The 27,544-nt window shown below is 36.5% G+C and overlaps 1 protein-coding gene across 2 annotated transcripts; it reads right to left on the bottom strand.

The window, feature by feature from the left end:
• Positions 1-178: 178 nt before the first annotated feature.
• On the bottom strand, positions 179-27,278 carry ARL5B (ADP ribosylation factor like GTPase 5B). Of its 2 annotated transcripts, none has more exons than XM_055543761.1 (6): positions 26,978-27,278; positions 14,072-14,132; positions 12,020-12,167; positions 9,301-9,384; positions 7,590-7,741; positions 179-6,581 (listed from the first exon to the last, which is right to left on the bottom strand). In XM_055543761.1, the coding sequence occupies exons 1-6, from the start codon at positions 27,024-27,026 to the stop codon at positions 6,533-6,535; spliced, it is 543 nt and encodes a 180-aa protein (XP_055399736.1). In that variant the 5' UTR covers positions 27,027-27,278; the 3' UTR covers positions 179-6,532. The 2 variants fall into 2 exon arrangements, with proteins under 2 accessions (XP_055399736.1, XP_055399737.1); XM_055543762.1 differs by lacking the exon at positions 26,978-27,278 and adding an exon at positions 15,321-15,899.
• Between the last annotated feature and the right edge of the window lie 266 nt (positions 27,279-27,544).

Genomic DNA, 27,544 nt, shown 5'->3' with positions numbered 1-27,544 from the left:
TCAGTTGTGGAGCATGAGCTCTAGGTGCTTGGGGTTCAGGAGTTGTGGCATGTGGGCTCAGCAGTTGCACCAGCACCTCATTTTTAATTATAAAAATTCCTCTACGTTGCTTAGGTGAGTTTCTATCACCTGCAGCAAAACTGTTAAATTTTATCTTAAAAACAACAACAACACTGGGTTCATGTCATATTGGAAAAGTAATTATTTATTATGACAAAAATAAAACTGTTGACTGAAAACAATGTTACACTGTATTGCACCATGATTGCAAATGAGCCAAAACCTGTCTAAAAGATGAACATTCCAGAGCAAACAGCATCCTTTCACTTGGATAAGTAGGCATGCAAGCAATAAGTCATGAGTACCAGTAACCTAAACTTAACATATCGAAGCATTTTACGACAGTAATAAAACTATTAAAAAGTTAAAACATGTCTTTAAAACAACCCCACCACTAGAAGAACATGTTTTGAACCACTTTCAAGAAGTGATGATGTGAGTGCATTAAATAATTTATTTGCTGTTTTAAGTCTATGAATGCTTATATACTGAACCAATAGCACACATCTCAGTTGTTTGGTTGGGATTAAGAAGCACAGTTTGTGGCATGAAAGACATTTTTTTCCTCTGTACAATACCAGTGGACCCCCAGAGAGATCCAATTCATAATTCTGGCCTTATTAACACCATTTCATTTTAGCAAGATGATTAGCTAATATACTGTTACAGTGTTTGCAGAAAGCCTGAAGCTTCATGGGTAACAATTGTATTTAAATCTTAAGAAATGAACATAAAAATACAGACACTTTGATGTAGTTTTACATTCTGAGGCAAGAAGTATATTATATAGGGCCTGCTGTTTCCTCTTTCATGCTCTAAAGCACCAATTTATGTTAAGATGGCAATGTGCAATTATAATCATGATATTCTGATCAGAACTAACAAAAAGCAAGGCTGCAATGATTCTCAGCTTTATTTTTTGTTTTTTTTTAACCATCCTCTGTACAGTGATCAATAAGGTAAAATTTATAATAATTACATAATGGAAAAAATCATAACCATTATTTTATTTCACACTTTTAATGAAATAGCAGCTCAACTTTTAAGAAAAATCAAAATGAAAAGTTTTCATAACTACACTGAATAGTTTACTCCAAGAGAACAAAATAGGGGCTGTAGAGTCCCTGAATTTCCTAAAGGAAAACGTAAGATTAAAACGATTATATTCTCTTATGAATATGGCCAAAAGATAACGAATAAATGATATATAACCAACATCAACTGATAGTCATTTGATATCTTACCAACACTGATGGAAATATATTCACAGTATAATAAAAATCAATTAAATTTTAAGGTTTTTCCTTTCCCTTCCTTGGTTTTAATTAAACAGATTAAATATTGACTAAGCACTTGTCCATGTGCTTTGATGAACAGTATATGGATCTGCTCCACATTAGTCCTGCTGCTGGTAAACTAGACTAAAAGAACACAGTCTTTGAGGAATGTTCTCCCTTAGCTGTGAAATCTGCCTATTTCAGTACAGTTCGGGGGAAGGGGACTTTAATAGGATGGCGCCACATCGCACAAACTGGAGGACACCACCATATGGACTGAAAACTGAGGTAATTTTTAAATTAAAATTTTACAAGTTTGTGTAAGAGAACATTTCTATTCCTCTAGAATTTTGTTTTCAATTCCAGAAGACATGCATAGCACATTATTTTTCCATTTCTAGGTGGGGCCGGGGGGGGGGGGGGTGCAGACTACTGGTTTATAAAAATGCAAAAGGGGCTTTTTGTGACTATAGTCTCAAATTCTAGAAACCCGATCAGTCTTCAATCCTTTGGTCACATAAATAATAATATAGGCTATCCGGTTCTACAGTAAGACTGAATTTTCTAGTAGTTTTAAGTGCTTTGAATGGGGGCAATTCACTGTTTTCATTCAAATTTTCTATTGAAGATTTTAACCTCACATTATCAAGTTTTTTGACTTTTGTTTCTACATATGCTTCTAAACCTCTAAATTAACATTTCTCAAACATCTCACAAGACTTCATATAGTTAAAGCTGATTTTAGGTCTGTGAAACACAATATTTTTTCTATCTTGAATTTAATACAAAGCAGCTTAAAAAAAATTTTTTTTTAATTGGCCTTCCCTGTATAACTCTGGTGAACTGAAACTCGTAAAAAGTACTTTTTGGGGACCTGGCTTTTAGATGCCAGTCTTCACAGTAATGCTAAATGAATAAGGATGAGACATTACTGAAGAAACTGACTTTGAATCTAAACTACTTACAGATTTATGATATTTGTAAAATATTGACAATCCTGGCTGCACTATCCTTTCAGTACTGGAAAATCAACATAGAACTGGAGTTTGGGGTAATCCTCTAAAGCCAATAAGCTCTGAACAAACTAACCACTTCCATCCAATTAGTAAAAGCCAGGAAAATAAGCAAGATAGTTTCTAGAAGAGAGCACTTCCCAGTATAGTGTTTTGTAAATAGCTTAAATATCTTCTTAGCAATATGTGGCTTATTTTCTCTTTTGCATTTTCATTAACTATAAGCTCAGTTTAAGTGGAGTGGCAGTTACTAGTTGATTCTTTGCTTTCTTATTTGATTGTATCGATAAACTAAACGAAATGATAATAAGGTGGGAATCAAATAATAGATTAAAATAAACGCAATTTCATGTTACATGTCCTTCCTCCATCTGGTTTGCTTCTTTTTTGTTTCTGGGTTTTGGGTGCGTTTTTCTTCCTTCAGTTTTTAATAGTAGTATATAAACTTGCAGAATTTTAAAACCAAAAGTTGCACTGCTGCTCTAGTTTTCTTCAGTATGGGAAAAATAGTAAGAAGGCCAGGAACAACAGTAATTGTCCAAGGTCACACAGGTCACAGCCAAACTGAGATTCAAATCCACTTCTTTAGATAGCCAGCCCTACATTCTACTGGCTACAAGCCCTCATGCTATATCGTGAAGTGACCATACCCTGACAAGATAAAAAAGATCCTTTAGAACTGAACTAGGTATGAAATATGTTTTGGATTCAAAGCCATAGTTAGGCTCAGAAAGTTGGTCTTCAAAGATAAATATCAAGGGAATTAATCTATTCTAGGTATAATACCAGTATGTTTTTTCAACTGGTATTCTTTTATATAGTTAAGAATTCAATGAGCTCTAGGCAGAGACAAATCCATTTATAATTCATCCTAAGATACTACATCAAAAATACTTTTTTAAAAATAAAGCTTTTATTGTTTTAAAATTTTCTTTGCTTTGTGGCTCCCCATCACTCTTCAGAGAATAATGTTTACAGCACTGCCTTTATCACTCATGGTTTCCATAGGAAAATAATTGTTTTCTCTTTATGCTAAAGATAATGAAAGTTATTTATGCTTAATCAAAATGACTATGGTTACAAGAGTAGCATCCATTTAAAAAATAATTTTTAACAATGAAATTTCAATTTATCATCATTCCTCTAGTGAAGCCAGAATAAAATTATACCTTTAAGTATACTAACAAAGAACCTAAAAGCAAAAATTTGTACTTAATCATGCTATTCAATAGATTATAGATATACTATTTCAAATTTTAAGGAATTAAATTACATTAACAAAATACACAGCTATGTTCCCATATAAAAAGGCTTATTAATTCTAAAAGTTCTCAAATGGACTTTGATAAGAAAGATGGGTTTAAACAGGAAGAATGCAACATGTTCAAAATTAAGAAAAATGCCTTGAACTTACAAGGGTAACAGTTACATTTTAGTTATACCAAAGATTTGTTTAAATTTAGTTTCTTTATCTCAAATTAAAACCAATATGTAGAATAATCTCCCAGAAGTAACATGGGTGGGTCCCCCTGCCTTCTACCACTTATTAGAAATTTTGCTAGGCAACTAAGGGATTGACGGGGAGGGTGAAACCTGAACTATTGTTAAATTAATAATGAGCTGCAATTATGACTTCTAAAGAACAGGTATAATACAAAATTGAGAACTTATCTCAAAATTCAGATAAAGGCACTAATCACAATTTACATTTTTTCATCAGACAGTATCTTATAGTTGACTGATTTTCAATAAATTTCAGAATCAATGTTTCAATGTTAAATACATGCTTGGGTCAAAACATTCTCTTGGAGTAAAGGATAATCAGTTTTCATATTACTGTAAGAGGAAATATCTAATGAGAACCCATAAAAAAAACTTAAAAAGTCTTACATGAATTTTCTAATTGAACTTTTCCCAATCGTTGGCACAAAACCTAGCTGGACATCTATTTCATCTTCAACACACAGCTAACAATTTCTAATCCGGAACCAACAAATATTTTTTTAAAAGCATTTAGAAAATAAAACAAATTGTATTTTAAAGATCAAATAGAAAACTTGAGTCTACACTAGTAGTCTGACAAAATACAATCGACTATTAACACTTTCAGTATAATGCTGATGTGGTAATATAAAAAAATAACCATATAATTTGATAGAAGAAAATGGAGCCAGCCAATCTTATTAGATACAAGAAGAAAGATATCACAATAAGAACAAAAACAGGAGTATTAAATATGATTTTTCTCAGGAAAGAATTCAGAGAATTATCCCCAGTATTCATGGCTAAACTATACAACCCATGATAGAAATTCTGGCCAAGTGTGCTTTAGGTAAACAGATTTTCATAATTTCCCCTGCCCCTACTCTACCCCACATACATACCGTGTTGATTCTTGTCTACTTTTCTCTCCTGTTCCTGACTATACATTATATTAAAAACAAAATTTCCCTCTACCTGGTACAGTATCACTTAAGAAAAAGGTTGAAAACAAGGTTAATGAACAACTAGGTCCCAAAGCCCAGAGAGTTTTCCTCTGGTGATTTCCAGTTCCAGGGAGTACTACCACTAAATAGGAATCAGAAAAATGTCACCACATTCAACTAAATTATTTAGACTAAGTATAATAAATCCAGTATACCTGAAAACAGCAAAATTTAAACAACCTACAGTAAAAATATTAAAATATCGCTTTTGAATAGGTATTGATATTTTTATGAACACTGAATCCTATTTTTGACCCAAATGAAAGAATACTGCAAAAATAAAGTATTATTCTCTATGTATGTGTTTTATCCCTTTCACTATAGCAAAAGCACACATTAGAAATAAAGAGAATCAAAACTACATACTTTCCCCCTCCTTAAGGTATGTACTATTTAGATTACTGTTCATATTAGACACTGCCTTAAAAATGTTTTAATGTTATTCAATAAAATAAACTTTTGCTAGATTATGAGTTTTTAACTAGCAAAAATTTGTTTAAGTTGTTAGTGTATTAAACTTGAGTTTCATAGCAATATTCTAAAAGCCACACTTAAGGTCAGCAGTTTCCTATAATCCAGTAAAAGATTTTAGAACACGAGGCATAATTACACAAATGTTAATCATTTCAAGCCTATTACACTACAACAGATTTAAGCAAAGACATATGGATTTTTTAAGTAATATACTGCTGGTGGTAGAGATGCTATCACACAATTTGAAATCCTAAGAAATAAAATGAACTGTTTATTATTCTGCTTTTTAGCTATTGCCCAAAGCAGATGTGGTACCCTTGCAAATGAAACAGTTAACTTTTTTCTGATAATAAAGTTGTTTGTAATTGATAGTAAAAATATATTTCAAGTGCCTTGTTATATTTTCAGTGCTGGTATACTTTAGTAATTTCTGATAGTTATATATGCATTGAATAATGTGACATTCTTAAAAATACCATATTTAATCAAAGTATTTACTATTGAAGTTGGGCTTTGAAATAAATATTTTACTATTATTAGTTTTTAACCAAAACCAATCCCATCTTGTAGGCTGAAAACTGAACTTAATTCTTCTAAGATAAACAGCCTTCTTAATTGAGATGCTAATAGAAACTTAAAATTATTCCATGACTTGCAATAATGTGGGGTAAAGCAACTCATTTAAAAGGCAGGTCTCATGATGTTCATCCACTCCTTAAATATATATCTTTTAGGCATATTTCTTTCTCTATAATAAAGTTCTGTCCAAAAGTAAGTGGTTTACAGAGGGAGCAAATATTTAGTGCTAGGTAAGTTTGCAAACAGTACCTGACAAGTTCCACAACTGGTAATTATCTGGTAGGGGGAGGGAGCAGTCAAGAAATGAAAAGAAACTGGTCATTAAAGTCATTACAATACTTCAGAAAACATTAAACATATGACAAATATTTCTTAAAAGGCAGTCGTTGAATAATTAGAATAAGCAGTCTGAAGAATTCTGTTGCTGAAAACAGTTATACATTATGTTTATCCAACTGAAGATTAGTGCATTAAAAAAAAGTTAAGAAAAAATCTTTTATGTTCCAGTTCAGCTGCACTTGATTCAAGTGTTGCTCACAGAGGTTTGTGTTGTTATAAATTAATTAAACATGCTGCTGCTTTAGCAGCCAAATGTACTAGGTTCATGTCACAGAATAAATAGAGTCTCTTTCGAGCAAAAAAGTTATCTCACACCAATCCGGGAGGTCATCCACTCTAGACCTTGGCATAACCTGAAACAGAAAGCAAAAGTCTTTTCAAAATAAAAAAACTATATATTAAAAACTGAAAGCATCCTTTAAGTCTACTGTAAGTATACTTTCGGAGAAGGCAAGGGCATCCCACTCCAGTACTCTTGCCTGGAAAATCCCATGGACGGAGGAGCCTGGTAGGCTGCATTCCATGGGGTTGCTAAGACTCGGATATGACTGAGCGACTTCAGTTTCACTTTTCTCTTTTCATGCATTGGAGAAGGAAATGGCAACCCACTCCAGTATTCTCGCCTGGAGAATCCCAGGGACGATGGAGCCTGGTGGGCTGCCGTCTATGGGGTCGCACAGAGTCGGACACAACTGAAGCGACTTAGCATAGCATAGCATAAGTATACTTTAACAAGTATAGGTCCAAACATCAACATATAGCTACTATATTACAAGTTATTTCTAGTATGAGAAATAATGAGAAGGTCAGTTTGATTTGAGGATAAATAAGTTCCTAGAAATAAACTGGGTAGGCCATATATAATACAATGGGTTCTCCTCAGTCTACTATGTCCAAATGTAAGTTCTTAGAAAAGGAGAAATACATTAGAATGGCATTTTTCTTAATTGTTCATTGTTTACAAGTGTGCCTCCCAAAATGACTCCTGATAAGAAAGAGATGCACTCTTGTGGAAAGCTGGGGGTTTAGACTTAATTTCTTTGATGTCTCCTCTTTTATTCCAGTTACATTAGTTTTCTCCCAGTTAATGACACAAGAAATGAACAACAAATGAAAATCCAGATTGTAAAAACTTTCTTCAAAAGTTTGTTCTTGCCCTTTTTTGGTAAAACATTCCATTTATACTAAAAGTTATAAAAAAAATTGTTGGTAACTTAGTTAAACTGTAATTTAACAGTAGCAATTGAGTAAAATTATTTCAACCTGAGACACCGTAAGAACAAAAATGGAAAAGGATTCAAATAAGAAAGCAAGTTGGTGGAAAACACTTGCGAGAAATCTGAAAGAAGTCACACACTCACCCTTCTCCTGTTAAAGCACAGCAGGACTGAATGTGCCATGGATGATCCTTAATTGAGCTGAGGGTGAGGTATTTAGAGATTTCAGCTGCTGTCATACACCCTTTCATATCCTGTTTATTGGCAAAGATAAGGACTGCGGCCTTCCGTAAATCCTGCAATCAACATGAAATCTTTTATTAACGTTTTAATTTTATATTGGAGTATAAGAAAGAAAGAAAAGAAAGTCGCTCAGTTGTGTCCGACACTTAGCGACCCCATGGACTGTAGTCTACCAGGCTCTTCCATCCATGGGATTTTCCAGGCAAGAATACTGGAATGGGTTGCCATTTCCTTCTTCCCGACTCAGGGGTTGAACCCGGGTCTCCCGGGTTCTATATTGGAGTATAGGCAATTAATAATGCTGTGATAGTTTCAGGTGGACAGCAAAGGAACTCAGCTATATATACACATGTATCTATTCTCCCCCAATGAAATATTTATAATACATCAAATATCACAATTCAAAATAAAACTAATGAAGCAGGAGGGTTGAATAGGCCCTACAGAACAATTCTAATGAAATCTCTGTACTTTAAAATAATCAGGCACTAATCATTTAAAAGTTTTGTTGAAATAAAAAATGACCTCAAAGAACCATGACTTAATGATTCACTCTAAAAAACACATTAATATAAGCTAGATATTAAAAGTTATTTTTCTGTTGTTGGGCCAAATGGGTCAAGCTAAAAGTAAAATAAACCTGAATCTGAAATAATGACTTAAAATTATCTGAGCAATATTCTAGTAGGTCAATACAGTATACTATAGAATCTCTCCAGAATTTAAAGGAGCATACTGAAGGTGAGGGTTGGGCAATACTACTAATTAATCTGTCCAACCGAAGCTCATTGATTAATGTTCACTGCAGAACTGGGAACACTGGAAGTAACTTTAATATTCATTAACACAAGAACAGATCAAGTGTGGTATATATACTTAGAGTAAAACACTATATAGTTGTTGATGGGTACATAAAATTGTAGTAATAATGTGCACAGTAATAATAATGCATAATATTCACTACTTTTAGGATGGTGTAATCTTTCAGGATCCTCTCAGAGAGAAGGGAAGAAAATCAGATTGGAGAGATCTCATAAGGTATTTAACATCTTATATTGAGTGGTAGCTACATAAATGTTTTACTTTCTAAGTCTTTTGTATATATGAACTATTTAGAATTAGTGACCCCATGGACTGTAGCCTGCCAGGTTCCTTTGTCCATGGGATTTTCCAGCCAAGAATACTGGATTGGGCTGCCATTTCCTCTGCCAGGGGATCTTCCTGACCCAGAGATTAACCTTCACCTCCTGCATTGGCAGAAGGGTTCTTTACCACCAAGCCACCAGGGTAACCCATTATACACTGCAGGGATGAAAAGATCTTAAATTTTCCATTCTCTTGCCACAATTTATCAGACTTTTTAAGGTATGAACAAGTAGTTTTAACCGTGAAAACTATTTTCAATTAACAGCATCAGTCTCCAGATTAATGTGTAAGGTTTTCTTAAGTTTGATAAAGTATTAAAATTTTTTGACTTCACGACTTTCATCAGTTTGATATATAAAACTTTGTTAACGAAGAAATAACCAACAGCAGAGCACATCAATCTTTGTGAAAACACAAAAGCAGTATTGGATACCTTACTCCATTTATGTTTGTTTTCAAAATTTACCTCGTGAGCCAACATTCTGTATAATTCTTCTTTCGTAATAGCTAGTCGTTCCCTGTCAATGCTATCAACCACAAGAATGATGAACTAGAAGACAAGTAAAAAGAAAGCAAACTGAATGGGATGTTCATGTTTTCTACAAAACTACTCTAAGTGCTAGAAGTACTTTCTACTATGGCAACATCATCACTATAAAACTGGTCTTTTTCATCATAAAGAATTTGTATTATACTGAATCACATCAAGCAGTAAAATCCAAATGTCAATAAGAACAATAACTCACAACTTCAACAAATAAAAACCATGCTGGAGTTTATTTTTTAAAAGTGATATTTGAATATATAATATGCCCTTAATATATATACTAAGATTTATTTTAAAATTCAAGTAGTAAAAGGTATTTTTAAAAAAGAAAGCCACAGTCTTAAAAAAAAAGTTTCAGTAATTTAAATAACTCACACTAAAACTTAAAAAAAAAATTTTTATGTAAAATATCAACAATAGAAGGGCAAGAAAAATGTGTTAAATGGAAATATATATACACACTTGGATGTTACTAATACTCTAAGAGAACAGGAGAAAGCTATTGATAATGGTGTAAATAAAGAAAGGTATGTTACATTTTCAAAATAAAGCATCTTTGATAAGAAAAATAAGATACAATGAGAAACGGCCCCTAAATTGAACATCTTATACAGAAGAAAAAGAAATGAGACTAAACATTTTGAGGAATATAGAAGAGGAGTCAAATACACAGGAAGGGTAGAGTCATATTGTCCAAATGACTCTACAATTAGGGGAAAGAAACAAATAGAGCAATCCGAGCACAAACTAACAAGAGCTTATAAAGAGATAAAAGGAAATCTAAAAACAGGGGATAAATGTAAGAAATACAGCCAAGTCAGAATAGACAGACAGGGAAGTAACTCTGTAAGTTAAAGATGGACTGCTGCTGCTGCTGCTGCTGCTGCTAAGTTGCTTCAGTCATGTCCGACTCTGTGCGACCCCACAGACGGCAGCCCACCAGGCTCCGCCGTCGCTGGGATTCTCCAGGCAAGAACACTGGAGTGGGTTGCCATTTCCTTCTCCAGTGCATGAAAGTGAAAAGTGAAAGTGAAGTCGCTCAGTTGTGTCCAACTCTTAGCGACCCCATGGACTGCAGCCTACCAGGCTCCTCCGTCCATGGGATTTTCCAGGCAAGAGTACTGGAGTGGGGTGCCATTGCCTTCTCCTAAGTTAAAGACGGAAAGTGTCAAAAATTAGTCAATGACTGTGTAACTTACTGTATGAAGACATTTCAGCTTTTAAATGATGCCTCCATATAAAGAATTTAAGCAGCAAGATAAGAAGGGTGAACAAAGTGAACAAAAATCACTATGTAGATAAAATCTCTACCTAAGAATCTAAGGCTGCAAATGCTATGTGCTATGCTACTGTGCTACATGCAAGGTCAAAAAGTTCTCTGTAGTAATTCTGATATTCTTGTAGAAATAGTTTCTAAGGACAATTCATGTAAGTGGAGTCACTAATAATGTATGTCTTTCTGGACCAATGTGAAGTCTTTTTGTGTCAACAAATTGAAAAACTACCATTTAGGAATGTTATCAATACATATATATCAGCTGGAACCAACTTTGATTTATTCACCAAAGGTAACTGCTCCTTTCAGACTTGGAGTTAACTGCGAGCTGTGAACAAATTACAGCTATGTTAAAATGTTCTTCCCTTATTCTAACACATTTTAGTTTCAGAATGTTATTTTGCTATGTTATGTAGAAATATATACTAAACTAACCTATAACCATAAATGCTAGCTTATCAACCTATCCTCCCCTTGCAAATAAAAATAATTAAGCATTACTACAACTGCTAAGTATCTATGATATGCCATCATGGTTTGACCAGTCACACACTGCACTAGAATATATACACACATACACATAGGCTACTATTTTTTTTTAATTTTAAAAGAGAAGTTATTCACCAAAAATTCTTTGCATCAATACTCCCACCTCCTCTGCAACTCCTTCTCAAAAAAACAGTCAATTTTTAAGGTTTCATTATAGAAAAAGTAACTGGTTTGGTGTACCTCTTTGTAAAGAAAAACTATAGATGCAATTGTGCATTAGTATTCCTGAAGATAAACCTCTCTCAATAGCACTGCACTTTTTATTTTTTTAAAGAATTTGCCTCAAAAAAGATTAAATAAACACAAATATAAAAGATATTCCAGATTTGCTTCTTGGGTTGACTCACATAATGAAATAAGTGATAGTGAATGCTGGGAGGATGGCTTGCAAATCATCTGCTTTTTATTTAAAATATAATCTCACCAAAAATGTGAATGTTCAATTCATGTGATTTAAAAATCCTGTATTAAATTATGCTTAAAATATGGTATTCCCCACTATCCACAGCCTCTTGTAAGGCTGGGAAAGGTTATATAGTTTATCCTGGTGTCCACTTCCTCCAGCAATGGAGGTACTAAAAGATTAGCCTACGGATGAATTTAGAGAGCCAGACAACAGTAAGCACTCCACTAGTAATAGCTCCCACTATTCTCCCACTTGCCTTTCCTCTTTGATTTGAAAACCTCCAATTCCTTACAGAAAAAGAATCTTATTAAAAGGGAACTGTCACTATGCCTTCTGTATAGCCTATCTGTTTTCTGGGTTTACTCTTTGGTTCTTCTTATTCAAATTCAGAAGTAACCTCAGTATACCTCTGTATTTGAGTAATACGTGTTCCAGGATGATCGAAGTGACTCTTGACCACCAATATCCCACATAAGAAAATGAGTGTTCTTCACAACTATTTCTTCAACATTGCTTCCTATGGTTGGAGATGTATGAACCACTTCATTCATTAAGCTGTTAAAAGACAGACACCATAAAAACTCTTGTAAATCTTGAGAACCCAAAGCAACCGTTATCTCTGTATTTTCATATGAATCAACCTTTTTTACTTGCACCAATGATGGTTGGTAATCACTAGCAACAAAATCACTGCTCAACCTTGCAGAACATTTGTGCAAACAAATACCTAGACAAACAACAACTGAAGGAATGCTTTTTGGTTCTTTTAATAGAATAAACTACAGGCTTGATCTGGACAGAACTGCGTGGAGTGAGAGTGCATTTTTGTGGCCAGAATTCCAATAGTCCCATGTCCTCTTATCAGTTAGAGCAGAACCAATCCCCTACGCTGAAAGAGCAAATTTCTAGGTGACTGTGTCATCTATACTTGTAAAGTAGTAACCAACAAATAGTAAGTAGGCTATCATTTTTTAAAGACTATCTACGTGAGAAAACTGACACTTGGTTCAGCCATAAAGATTACTGGATGTCTGTTAACTAAAACTACAGTCGCTATGCCATCCTGTTCTGGGCTCGAGTATGGCGGTTGTTTAGTCACTAAGTCTTGTCTGACTCTTGCGACCCCACAGACTGTAGTCTGGCAGGCTCCTCTGTCCATGGGATTCTCCAGGCAAGAATACTGGAGTGGGTTGCCATTTCCTTCTCCAGGGGATCTTCCCCACCCAGGGATCAAACCCGGGTCTCCTGCATTGTGGACAGATTCTTTACCAACTGAGCTACAAGGGCTTGAGATCATTTTAAAGACTGTCTACGTGAGAAAGCTAACACTTGGCTTAGCCATAAAGATTACTAAATGTCTATTAACCAAAACTATAGTCGATGGGCAAATGAAAATACAATGATGCTCGATTATATCACGTGTATTATCATAATCATCAGTTAAGCTATATTAATCAATTAATTCAACAAAATTTATCTGCCTATAATATGTCAGTACTATGTTAGAAGAAGCTTGTAATTCTCCCTTGGGTTTAATGTATGTATTTTTGAAGCTATATACAAAATTACTTCAACAATGATGACGGGTTTCTGAAATGTTTATTTCTAATGTCCAAAGGCTAAGGCATAGTAAATTACATAACAACCAATGGATGAATGTTTTAAAGAAAAACAAGTAGTTATTCAACTCTGAAACAACAAGCCATAAGTTGGTAGCTTTTCAGCAAAGCAGCTGAAAAAAAACATTAAGCATTGCTTAAGTGAAGTATTTCTGGAGAGCTGTCAGCTGATGTACTTAAGATGAGGCGGGAAGAGACAAGAAGCACACAATGGAGCACTGTATTTTATAATTATTTGTTAAAATGCCTGGGACACAGATCCATTTCCACTGTTTAACAAGGATCACTGCATTGGCACTGAGAGGATAATGGGAGGCAGTCTGACAAGTGGATTGATGGGCTGTTAAAATATCCTGAAAGTAGTAATGTATTTCTCTGAAGTCTCAAGCCTCTTGTTGCAAGCCGCTAAAGCAGTATTTTCAGGTGCGATCTTCATTTCTTTTGATTTGACAAGTCTGGGTATGTTAAACAATTCCTGAGCTATTTAGTCAGGAGAGCAATAATAGCTTCAATATATCATTCTATTCACATGGACTTCAGAGAGGGAAGAGCTCAGCAAAATGTACTTTATCCCATCCTTCCCTCACAGGAATGTGTGCTTCAGTTATTTTTAGTTTAATATTAATTCTTTCTTTCAAGGCTGGAAAAAAAATGAGTGTTTTTGAAGGTTGTAGCAAACATACAGCAAATTTACCTTAAAAACTGCTTAATAAATTTTGTGTTTGGCTAAATACAAAACTGTATGTTTAAGTTTTCCCCTTATAATGGCATCTCATTAAATATACAAAATTAGCTCCAATATTGAAAATAAAAACTGTTTAATTAAACACCCATACTTACAATTGATAAAGAATGGTGGTTTTCCCTGCGTTATCCAGTCCCACTATAATTACTTTGTGTTCTACAAAAAGAAAGCAAACCAGAAACATTTAACACTGCTGTGCACTTCAATTACACGCTTTCAACAATGATTATTAGTTAGCTCTCTAATGAGAATCATTCACTGGATATTTATTCCTAGATTAAGATACAGACAGAAAGAAAACTTTATGATGTCAAGACTACTCGCCTTAAGTGAGGCAATCTGTTATGACATTCTCTCTCTCTTATAAAAGAATCTGGGAGATGGGTAAGATGCAGGCACAAGAGAACTTTGTCACTTAGTTTGGGGGGAAAACCCAAATAGTAATCTTGACAAGATAGTATGACTTAGAATATAAGTTTTAAAAAAAGCACTGTACACACCTGCTTGGCCTCTCTACCAATCAAATTAGTTTTTTATCAAGTTGTTTTTACAGTCGGATGTTTTCCCACCTACACATACCAAGATATTTTTTTCTTTCCACTTAAAAATCCAAAAAAACTGAACAGTATTGCCTGTCAATAGTAAGATGTATAATTTCTTTTTTTTAAGACATATAATTTCAACCAGACTTTTTTACTCCCATTAATTTCCAGACAAATAAGCAATTACTGAGTTTTTCATGCTTTTTCAACTGTTTCCACTCTTCATACAAAAACAACTCTTCAGTTCCCTCCTTCTGGTGCCATGCGTTAGAAGTGCCATTTCTTTCATAACACATTTTTAAGGCCCAGCTAATTATTCTGTAAAGTAGTAGATATTTGGGAACTGCCTTAGTATTCAGAAAATACTTTACATATCATCTTTGCTAGACTTTTAACGTATACAGAATGTACGATTCCTCTTTTCCAGGGCAGAACGTTTAAAAAGTTACCAGTGAATTCAACAAGGTATATAAGGAAGTTGCCATAAGAACAGCCACATAATCAACTTATGTGTAGTGAATCTGCTACATTTCATATCAGATCCCTGATGCTCTTGGTAACCTCTGATGAATGTCAAAATTCTGATTATACATCTACTCAAATAGTATCAACACTGCACCCATCAAAAAGAGGAGCCATAATTCACAAAACGTCTCTGTCTTCTCATGACCCGCATGCTACACGGGCGCTGTCTATAGCACTGCAAGACAAACGACATGGTCCTCTGGAAAGGCTATTTTCACTATGGCAGGAGTTACTCTTTAAAAAAAGAAACACAACTTGTTTGCTTATCTTAACTCACTGTCATTCTTTTTCTTTTTCTGGCTTTTGATTTGTATCCCGTAATTTCTAATGGAGTCGATCTTGAAGTGTTGCCCTGTTTCTGTCCCTGAGAACAGTACACGAGTGACAGCACTCTTGTTAGTGGAGGAACAGATATCCTAAACTTTGGTGACAGCTGGAAAGTCCACCTGCCCAGGATCTGGAGACCACGTGGCCCTAGCGGACAGGAGAAGAAGCCACTAATATAAAGGTGCACTCAACCTGAGTACTCCTGCCAGGAGAAGCGTATGGAACGATAATACCATCATTACTGAGCAATTCAAGAGAACACACAAGGCCATTTGCAAACATGCCTGCTCTTGGCTTTACGGTTGTATTATAATCACTATTATGGTACTGAAGACTTGTAATGGTAAATTCATAAATAACCCATCATTTTGAAAGACTGGCCCTGAGTTTAAACTGTTAGGAAAGAAAACACTGAAGGTAGATGGAGTATGAACTTCATTAAAGTTTCAAATGCTTAATTAACTTAAGGTTAATCAAGATTAACCTTTTCAGACTCCTTTCCCCCTCAACGATATGGAATTCTAGCAATTAAGACAAAACATAAAATTTCAACTCTGTCTTATGATGAAGGGATGTGTATCTATCCTTCAGGTAAACTGAGACATATCCTCTGAAGTGAAAATTGAGTCTATATAATAAAGCACCATTAGTAAAAGAACAGCTAAGTGCTTTTTGAAAGCATGAAATAACCAAAAGTTTATTTTAAATCTTTTCTTTTAAAAATCTCTATAAATATCTATATAATAAGAGTAAACTCAAATTCAAAGAGCATTTACTAAAAACAAGTATAAAATAAAAGCTGTTTGTATTCTATGCACAACCATAATTCGTCCTCCTCCTTTCAAATGCCTCTGCTGTGTTTAGCTGCTACTTGAGCATATCAATGACCAAAGACTTAATTCAGTTCTCAAAGGAATACTGAGAAAAATATGGAAAGTGACACATATTCTCCCTAGCATAGCAGAAAAATTTAACACACTGCTTTAAACGTCCACCAGTGGGTGTCTAGACTAATCAAGTGTTAGTTTCTTGGACCTACTGAATCACAGCGCTCTATCAAATTTTCACATCCATACATATCAAAAGCATAACTACCATCATAACTATCATAGTGTATGGTGCTACCTGATGTTAAAAAGGGGCCCTCATGCTCACAAAGTATGCCACAGGGAGTTTGTTCTGTACTGCTGTCTTTTTGGTTAGGCATAATCAACAAGCCATAGACAGTTCTTATTTTATGTACTGAAACCCAAAAGATCAACTAAGAGACTAAGCTATATAACTGTCAGTGATTTCCTGTAGAGTAGCTTCGATTAAAAACAATTTCCTTTGCCTTTCATAATTAACTAAAACAGATGTGCTTTTATTATTTATTTACCTAGTATACTAAAAAAATAAATTTCAAAATATATCAGTTATGGTTCAAGTGAGTCTCAAATTAAGGTGAGAAAGGATTTATGCCAAAGGTTGAACTGCGACCTGCTGCCTCTGAGATGAACTTGAAATATTTTAATGTCATTTTTATTTACAGAGCAGGGAGTAGAGATTTCCATTTCACTAAAACTGAAATTTCTAAAGTTATGAGGAGAAAATTATACAAATGTATATTTTTATAGCTGCAACTTCTCCTCAACATGTATATTTAAGCCATATATTCTTATCTTCCAGTTCTTCAAACTACTCTCCATGAATACCAAAAAAGTTAATTTTTAGTTAAGCTTAAAGAGGGCAAACCATAACATGGACAACACTAAATTCTTTATTTCAAATGGACTTTACAAATGTAATTAAATTAAGATTTACTGTCTTTTCGCCAATGTTTCCGGATAGCATTATTTATTTAAAAAACATGTTGTCATAGAGTAATAGGCTGCCCATGCTTAGGGAAAGGAATGTGTGTTTTAAAGGCATGGTTGTGTGTGGAAAACCAAGTAATTCTGGGGTTAAGCCATTAACAATCAGAATGACAAGGAATCCAAACATGTTAGAACTGTGTCACACACCATGAGATGGTCTCTGTGGGCATCCTACTTCACTAGAAATCTCTTCCAGCTCATGTGGGTTCTGGAGATGCATCAACGAGTAGCATTGGAAACATTATTCTCAGACCTTTGTTGAGGGCAGAGGTGCAGCTTGGTCTTCTGGAAGAGATCTCTAATGAAGGACGGTGCCCACAGAGACCATCTCATGGTGTGTGAGCCCAGCACAAAGAAGGTTTATTTGTATTAAATGAAGGAAAATACTCAATCATAGAGCTTTTGTTTAATTTTGACCAAGTGTTTGCACAAAAGTTTTTCAACAGGGCTTGGCTTTGGTGTTTATTCTCTTGGATTTCCTTAAAAGCTGGCTCCCCCCAACCCCCAGCAAGGAAGACATAAAGACTATACAGGATGAGGCTTCAAAGAAAATTAGTACACTCACTGGCTTGTAGACAAATATAGGTAAAATGGCTAACAGGAAAAATATGATGAAAAAGGAACTTTAAAAAACAGTAGGAAAAAGAAACAACAAAAAAATTTCTCCTTTTATCCAACTAAAAAAATTTTTACATACTCAATTTGTAGTTTAGTAAGGATATCAAATAGAATTTATAGTTTTAGCATAGACTATTAAACAATGAAAATGGACTAACGCCAAAAAATATATATAAAATGACCAATTTTTAATCTTAAGACAAAAGATAGCCACCTAAATATCATGAAATAGGGATTGCTATCTTCTAGATACATAATATCTGCACTAAAATTGTCATATAAGGAGAACAAGCCCTCTATGAACACAGAGAATGTGAACAACTATGTAAGTACACAAATAAAGATGCCCTATGCTGCCGTCTATGGGGTTGCACAGAGTCAGACACGACTGAAGTGACACAGCAGCAGCAGCACGCCAAAATTTAGTGACTTGGAAATTTAAAATACTGCATGTATAGAAAATAAGTTTGCATTACTGCAATAGGTAGGGAGTAAAATGTCAGTGGATATGGGGTCACAACCTGAGACCTGAAGGCCTGGAGAACAATGAGGCATAGCCTGCCTCCTGGAGAGGGCAAAAGGGAGAGCCATTAAAAACCCTGTCCTATATTATACTATTCAGTTCAGTTCAGTTCAGTCGCTCAGTCGTGTCTGACTCTTTGCGACCCCATGAATCACAGCACGCCAGGCCTCCCTGTCCATCACCAACTCCCGGAATTCACTCAAACTCATGTCCATCGAGTCGGTGATGCCATCCAGCCATCTCATCCTCTGTCGTCCCCTTCTCTTCCTGCTCCCAATCCCTCCCAGCATCAGAGTCTTTTCCAATGAGTCAACTCTTCGCATGAGGTGGCCAAAGTACTGGAGATTCAGCTTCAGCATCATTCCCTCCAAAGAAATCCGAGGGCTGATCTCCTTCAGGATGGACTGGCTGGATCTCCTTGCAGTCCAAGGGACTCTCAAGAGTCTTCTCCAACACCACAGTTCAAAAGCATCAATTCTTCAGCATTCAGCTTTCTTCACAGTCCAACTCTCACATCCATACATGACCACTGGAAAAACCATAGCCTTGACTAGATGGACCTTTGTTGGCAAAGTATACTATTACAGAATCATAAAACGCCATAGCTTTATCTGCTCCTTCTCTCCCACCTCTTCATCAACAAATGTGTTACCTACACAGCAAATCTGAGGAAGCCAGGTCTCCAAAAATGCACAAAAATACTGACCTGGGCCACCTTACATATTTTATAGATTAAGAAATTACAGGCCTATGAAGTTAAAAAAAAAAAAACACTCAAGATGCTATTTTCAGCAAAAATACACTTTAGGAATGAAGGTAAAACAGGCATTTGCAGATGAAAGAAAACTAAGAGAACTGATTCACCAGTAAAACCACACTACAAAAATGGTAGTGTAGTTCCTTTAGCCTGAAAGGAAATTATACAAGATAGAAATTCAAAACATGAAAAACAGGAATGTGGGTAAATATAAGAGAACATTTTACCCTCTCTTAAAACTGAATGCAATATAATATATTAAAATCTGTGGAATAAAGCCAGGCAGTACATAAGAGGAACATTTATAGCTTTAAGATGTTTATATATGAAAGGAGAAAGAGATAAAAACAATGACACCCTGCTGCTGCTGCTAAGTTGCTTCAGTTGTGTCCGACTCTGTGCGACCCCATGGACAGCAGCCCACCAGGCTCCTCTGTCCCTGGGATTCTCCAGGCAAGGATACTGGAATGGGTTGCCATTTCCTTCTCCAATGCATGCATGCATGCTAAGCTGCTTCAGTCGTGTCCAACTCGATGTGACCCTATGGACAGCAGCCCACCAGGCTCCTCTGTCCACAGGGTTCTCTAGGCAAGAATACTGGAGTGGCACCCACCCAACCCTTAAGAAGGTGGGGGAAGGGGAGGATAGGAAACTCAAAGTAGATGGGAGGAAATGAAAAACAAGAATTAGTGAAACAGAAACAAAGAAACAAAAGAGAAAATGAAAACCTTTTCTTTGAAAAGATCTAACAAAACAAAGGTGGGAGTAATACCAGCTTTAAAATTTATTGTGAAGTCACTGCAAGAGAAGAGAAAGTCTAAAGGTAACAGATGGCTCAGAGGGTAAGGAATCTGCCTGCAATGCGGGATTCCTGGGTCAGGAAGAGTCAAGACACTGAGTAACTAAAAAAAATAAAATAAAATAATGAATCCCAACCCCAAAACAATCTGAGATGGCTACAGACCAAAGCATCAAATTTAAAGCTTCTAGATGAAAGGAGCAGGACATAGAAAGTAACAATCACTTAAATAATAATATATAGAGAAATGAGACTTCACCAAAACCAAAACTTCCACTCAGCAAAAATCTCCGTTAAAAAATGAAGAGAGAAGTCATAGGCTGGGGGGTTAGGGGTGGATATATTCACAAAACACATCTGACAGAAGACTTAATTCCAGGATGCGTGCTAAGTCGTTTCTGTTGTGTCCACCTGTAGCCCACCAGGCTCCTCTGTCCATGAGATTCTCCAGGTAAGAATACTAGAGTGGGTTGCCATGCCCTCCTCCAGGGGATCTTCCCAACCCAGGGATAGAACCCATGTTTCTTACCTTTCCTGCATTGGCAGGAGGGTTCTTTACCACAAGCACCACCTGGGAAGTACAATTCCAGGATAAATAAAAAGTTTTATGACCCCCAAAAAAGGGGCAGGGCAGAGGATTCAAACATTTAGCAAAGAAAGTACACAAACGGCCACTTAGCACATGCTGCTGCTGCTGCTGCTAAGTCGCTTCAGTCGTGTCCGACTCTGTGCGACCCCATAGATGGCAGCCCACCAGACTCCTCCATCCATGGGATTTTCCAGGCAAGAGTACTGGAGTGGGGTGCCATTGCCTTCGCCGAGTTAGCACATAAAGAAGTGTTCATACCCAAAAGTCATCAATTCAGTTCAGTCGCTCAGTCGTGTCTGACTCTTTGCGACCCCATGAATCACAGCACCCCAGGCCTCCCTGTCCATCACCAACTCCTGCAGTCCACCCAAACCCATGTCCATTGAGTCGGTGATGCCATCCAACCATTTCATCCTCTGTCGTCCCCTTCTCCTCCTGCCCTCAATGTTTCCCAGCATCAGGGTCTTTTCCAGTGAGTCAGCTCTTTGTATCAGGTGGCCAAAGTATTGGAGTTTCAGCTTCAACATCAGACCTTCCAATGAATACCCAAGACTGATCTCCTTTAGGATGGACTGGTTGGATTTCCTTGCAGTCCAAGGGACTCTCAAGAGTCTTCTCCAACACCACAATTCAAAAGCACCAATTCTTCGGTGCTCAGCTTTCTTTATAGTCCAACTCTCACATCCATACAATGACTACTGGAAAAACCATAGCCTTGACTAGACAGACCTTTGTTGACAAAGTAATGTCTCTGCTTTTTAATATGCTGTCTAGGTTGGTCATAACTTTCCTTCCAAGGAGTAAGCATCTTTTAATTTCATGGCTGCAATCACTATCTGCAGTGATTTTGGAGCCCAGAAAAATAAAGTCAGCCACTGTTTCCATTGTTTCCCCATCTAAAGTCATCAGAGAAATGCAAATTAAAACTAAAATGAAACACCATTACACACCCAACAAAATAGCTAAAATTAAAATACTGACAACACCAAATGTTGGTAAAGATATGGAACAAGTAGAAGCCTCAAATGTTGCTGGTAAAAGTAAAAAAAAAAAAAAAAAAAAGTAAAACCACCTTAGAACAATCTAACAGCCCATCATGATGCAAATGAATAAACAGACTGTGGTATATTCATGCAATGGAATTACTTATAACAGCTCTATAGGGAAAGCTTCCAAGGTAAATACACAGAAACAGAAAATAAATAGAAACAGAAACAAACCTAAGACACTTGCAAGACATAGCATTGTGAAGCAATGACATAAGAACAACAACAAAGTAACATTTAGAAAATAATAAGTTTTTATAAATTAGAAATATAACAGCTAAAAATAGACAATAGGATTGGAAGACAAAGAAATATCCCAGCACTCACACATACACACTCAAAAGACAGAAAAATGGAAAGGACATTTAGTACCATATGACCAATAAGATTTACAGATTAGTAGAGGAAGAAATCCTAAATTTAAGAAGAAAGAAAACAGATTTCCTAGAATGAAAAATACTGGGAGCTGGAAGACAGTAATACCTTCAAAATTCTGAAAGAAATGCTTTCCAACTTGGAATTCTATATCCAGCCCAAGTATAAATCAAAAATGAGGACAGGCCAAGATATTTTCAGGTATTTGGAATCACACACAAAAAATTATCACTTTGGACACCTTTGCAGGAAATTTCTGAAGGATGAACTTCATCAAGGAGTACAGCCAGGAAATAAGAAAAAAAAAGAAATTTCTAATAAAATGGAAAAGCAAATGAAATTCCTAGAATGGTAGCAAAGACAAGTCCAGAATAGTAGTATAGCAAGCAGTCAAAGATGAGAAACAGGCCCAACTAAGAGCAGGATGGAATACTGAGGGGGCGAGTAGGAAGAGTAGATCATGATAGGTGTGATGTAGAAACTCTACTGTTTTTGCCTGGAAAATTTCATGGACAAAGGAGCCTGGGGGGCTACAGTCCATGGGGTCACAAAGAGTTAGACACAACTGAAGCGACTTAGCACACAGCACACACACAAAAAACTAAGGCAATGAGATGTGATTATTCAAGGGGGGGAAAGCTGCAGAAAAAAGGGAAACATAATTATAGCATATTGCAGCTCAGTAGTAACAAAACTTTACAGTCACAAAAATTAACCCAAAATACTATCCTAGGATAATGAGGGAAAAAGGTATAAAAATACTAATTTGTCTCCTACCACAATAAGACAAATAATTAGTACACCTGTAACAAATATAATGTTATGTGTTGATTATACCTCAATTCTTTAAAAACCCCAAACTATGTTTAAAATTTCCATGTTATCCAGAATATGCATATTATTCAGAAACGTGTGATTTGACTAATACATCATTTACAGACTTCAGAACTATATAACTTTTTAAAAAGTGTGTTACTTTGATATAAAATTTTTGTTTGAAAAACAAAACAAAAAAAATTGAACAAAAGTTCTTTTGTATTGGGGATACAATAACAAGACAAAGTTCATGCCTCAAGGAATTCATTTCTACTGAAACAGATAAGTACTGCAAACAACTAAATTTATATGATTACAGGGAGTGATAAGTGTTACTCAGAAAAACAAGGAGGGTAAAGACAGTGAATGTTGGGGTAAAAGTGGTCAGGGAAGGAAAGGGCTCTCTGAGGAATGACATTTGATCAGAAATCTGAACCATTTGAAGGTATTGATAAAGCAGGTTTTAGAAAATGGGGCAGATAGTGATAAATTTAAGTCTGGTGTGTTTCAAACTAGCAAAAAATCCAGAATTAAGAGCAAAACACTAATAGGAGACATCAGACGTAAGCCATCAGAAGTGAACAGTAACAATGCATACAAATTGGCTATCATTGCTCAAAATGATAGCAGGAAATTAACCAATGAGAAGGAAATGATGAATTAATGAAATTAAAATGTCACTGCTCTTTGGCTCTGAAAATGAACTACAATTAAAACCATATTCCACTCATTCCTAACTCTGAGTAAAATAAGAAATAACATGACCAACTGTATAGTGGTGACAACACATAGAAAAAAAGACCAAGGTCTAAGAGAGGTAAGAAAGTTTAATAAAAAAAAAAGGAGTGCTCAATTTCTGAGGTGAATCTAAAGACAGATATCAACATATGTATTTTCTACAGGCATAACCTCATTTTATTGCCCTTCACAGGTATTTCATTTTTTACAAATTGAAGGTTTGTGGCAATCCTGCACTATCAGATGATGGCTAGCAATTTTCAGCAATAATTAAACTAGGATCTGTACACTGTTTTTTAGACATAATACTATTGCACATTTAATAGACTACAGTATGGCCTAAACATAACTTTTATGTGCATTGGTAAAGCAAAAAAACTGTGTAACTGGCTTTTTTGCAATATTTGCCTTATTCTGGTAGTCTGGAACCGAACTCAGACTATCTCTGAGGTATGCTTGTACAAAACACATAAACCACCACAAAGATATATACAATAGTTTGCAAAGATAATCAGATTTAAAATTACTCCCTTCATTGATAAGTGCATTGAAGTAATCAGTCTCCTAGCTTAAAATAAGGAAACACAAAAATCACAGAGATTAAGCATGCACTTTGTCATAGCTTTATTTAGTCAAACGTGCTGTTAGTATACTTATTCCCAGAAAGGTATCACATTTATGAGAAGATGCCTGGTGCTCTAAAATACTATAGGAAACAAACGTTGGAAGAAAGATAAGGGAAAGGACTATTTAAGGCAAGATAAACAGTCCTCAATTCCCTCTTTATATTCCAGTCATCTTGGCACTGAGGCCCAGGGCCACTCCTCCCCTTTCTGATTCAACTGGTCTGAGGTGGGGCCTTGGGCATATTATTCTAATATGCAACCAAGACTGTGTGATTTGAGTATCACTTGATGTGTCATAGTGGTGAAAATGGAAAATGCTGAGACTGTCAGATGATACAAATAGAAAGTAAAAATACAGAACTAAAGTACTAATCTGATCATATTATTCCCCTGCTCTAAAAATAACATACAAGGACCAAACTCTGGAAGGGCTCTATGGCTAGCAGGTCTACACACAAGGCCTTCTATGATCTGGTTCTCCCGGTTACCTCTCCAACTTCATCTCCTCTAACTCCCCCCACAGGCAAACTAAGATACAGCCAAACAAAACTACTTACCCAACTATTTCATTCCTCTCCTATTTGCATATCAGTCCTTCCACTCAGACTGCTTAGCATGCCTCGTAAACACCTATTTATCACTAAAGTCCAAGTATATCTTTTCCTGTAATGTCTTCTAGGAACGACCTGAGAAAAAATTTATTGCTTCCTTCTCGGTGACCATCACCACACTTTTATTACATTATCTGTGAAATAATTAACCATGCTGCATCTTTTTTGAGTACTTTGAGAGCAAGTAACTACCTTAACTTTAACTTTTCTGTTTATTTTTAACCTTTGTCTCTCCTATGCCTAAATCTCATGTCTGGCTTTATGGCCTATGAGTAAATGTTAGTTGTATGAATGAATACAATGACAGAATAACCATTACATAGTTCTAAATTTTCTAAACAAGGAAGTTAAAGGAAAATAAAAATTCCTAAATAATAATGGGGATTTAAAAGGATGAAACAATTATGACTTTAGAAATAGCCTATTGAATATTTTTCATCATCTCCTGAATTTTCCCTCTTCATACTTCATTCCCTTCTAGTCTGATTAGTTAGTTAGTTAGTTAAGTGGCTCAGTCGTGTCCGACTCTTTGCGACCCCGTGGACTGTGTAGTCTACTCCGTCCATGGGATTCTCCAGGCAAGAATACTGGAGTGGGTTGCCATTTCCTTCTCCAGGGGATCTTCCCAACCCAGGGATAGAACCCAGATCCACGGCATTGAGGGCAGACGCTTTAACCTCTGAGCCACCAGGGAAGCCTAGTCTGATTAAGAAGCCTCAAAAAAATGATAAACGGGGACTTTGCTGGTGGTTCAGTGGTTAAGACTTCACCTTCCAACGCAGAGGCTGCGGGTTCAAGCCCTCGTCAGGGAGCTAAGGTCCCACACGCCCCAGGACCAAACATAAAAGGGAAGCAATACTGTAAAAACGTCAATAAAGACTTTAAAAATAGTCCACATCAAAAAACATCTAGAAAAAATATTATAAACACAGTAATAAAACAGAAAGGAGAGAAAAGGGGATGGGACAAATTACACAAAGAGAACTCTTTAACTATGAGAAAAGATATGCAAGTGATTATTAATCTCTATACTTTCAAACATGTCTTAAAATGTTGCTTTACATAGTAAATTCATGTAATGAGGATTAGAAAACATACACTGCTGAAAAAATAATGTATTAAAGTTATGGATAATATCCATATGGAATTAAAACTCTGGCCACTTTGAAACCTGCGGTAATTGTGTTTATACGCACACGTATATGTGTATGCATATATCCATCTTTATTAACTTGTAACCTTGAAAAAGAATATTTTAGTATTCTTATCGATCTACAGAACAAGTGACTATAAAGTCATTTCATTCTCCTAACTTCTTAAATACAGAAAAAATAAATCACATTAGCAATAACTGACTGGTACTATCATAAAACACTGGCTTTTATTATGTTCGGATGCTAAATGCAAAAAAAAAAAAAAAAAACCCCATATGTTTTAGAATGGTTTTAATTACTGAGATAACAGTTAAAAGAATGCCTAAAACTTTACCTATAGCCGGCCCTTTTGTCTGGGTATATTCTCTTCAGAAGCCATCACGTCTTAGTCACTCTGAGAACAGGTTTTACAACTTCTTGGCCGTTTGGATTTGCAATTTTTAGACATCTCAGAACCAGTTTCTAAACTAATTACGGACACGCAACATCCTCCACAGAACCAAAAGCACTGAGTTTTTCAATATCGAAGAAAGGAATAAAGGGTTTAGTACGAAGATTTCCAGAAACCCGTGTATCTCAATTCATTCCCAAGTCCGGGAAAGCAGGCGAAATCACAGAGAACGTGACGGCGAATTGGATAAAAGAACAGGGCGGAAAACAAAGCAGCACTAGTAACGTTTTTTTAAGTTGATAGGTTTCTGGGCGAACACATCCTGGGGCAAGACCTAGGATACTTAATTAGAAAAGGAAAAGGCCCTCCAAATGTCTCCCGGTATCATTAGGTTGCTTTCCGCTTTCCTTCGGTAAAATTTCCAAATTCTTGGTTTGGATCCCAGGACACCAAATGCCCCCTGTTCTGACTTTCCATTTCTCACAACTATCATTCCGTTTCTCGCAACCATCACTTGCACCTTCTTCCAAGCATTAACAGTGAGTTTCTACCCAACCTCCTTGACTAAGTCACTTCTCTGCGTCTCAGAACGTTTGTGTCCACCGAGGGCCCTGCCTTACCTTGTCCTAACCCCCAGACAGCTGTCCCCTCCAGCGGTTAGACCCTCTGCCTCGGATTCGAGCCGTTGCGCAGCTCCATCCTTCTCACCTTGGTTACAGAAGAGGCTCCATAGTTTCGCGAAGATCAGCCCCATCATGAGCACCTTGGCGGGCCGCGGGGTCCCTCAGCAGCAGGTGCCGCTGCGCCGGGCCCCCCACCGCGGGACTGGCCGTGGGGCACCGAGGTAAAGCCGACTGGGACCTCGCGGCAAGGGCACTGGTTGGCGGAGAAGCAGCGATCTGCCGCTCAGCTACCCGTCAGAAGGCACTGCGCCGAGTCCCTGGTCGAGAGTCCTTTGTTCGAGCCCACTGAACCCAACGCCGACCCGTAGTCCCCTCGGTCTGAACCCACCTACCCACCAGAGCCTCAACCAGCCCCAAGCCCCGCCTCCGCTCCGCCTCCCCTCCCGATCTGTGAACCACCCATCGCCGGAAGCACGGCGCCGGACGTCTGCGCGCTTACGTCAGCCCACGCCTTCGATGTGGCGTTTCCTCAGTTTCACTTCCGGTGGGCGGACTCCGAGCTACTGGAGGGGTGGAAAGTGGGGGTGTGGGTGCAAGTCCCGGAGTTTCCCGGGAAGAACGCTTCTTCTGGTGTCTTCCTGTTTAGAAGCTG

The sequence above is a fragment of the Bubalus kerabau genome, chromosome 13, assembly GCF_029407905.1.
Source record: "Bubalus kerabau isolate K-KA32 ecotype Philippines breed swamp buffalo chromosome 13, PCC_UOA_SB_1v2, whole genome shotgun sequence".
Taxonomy (NCBI): Eukaryota; Metazoa; Chordata; class Mammalia; order Artiodactyla; family Bovidae; genus Bubalus; species Bubalus kerabau.
Note: the sequence above shows the minus strand (reverse complement) of the source record. Positions and strands in the feature narration are given on the sequence as shown.

Coding starts and splice junctions, on each gene's coding strand:
- ARL5B (XM_055543761.1), bottom strand. CDS start 27,026: ATGATGGGGCTGATCTTCGCGAAACTATGGAGCCTCTTCTGTAACCAA. Junction 12,168..14,071: donor ACCACCATTCTTTATCAATT/GTAAGTATGGGT, acceptor GTCTTTTAACAG/CTTAATGAATGAAGTGGTTC. Junction 6,582..7,589: donor TGTGCTTTAACAGGAGAAGG/GTGAGTGTGTGA, acceptor TTTCTGTTTCAG/GTTATGCCAAGGTCTAGAGT.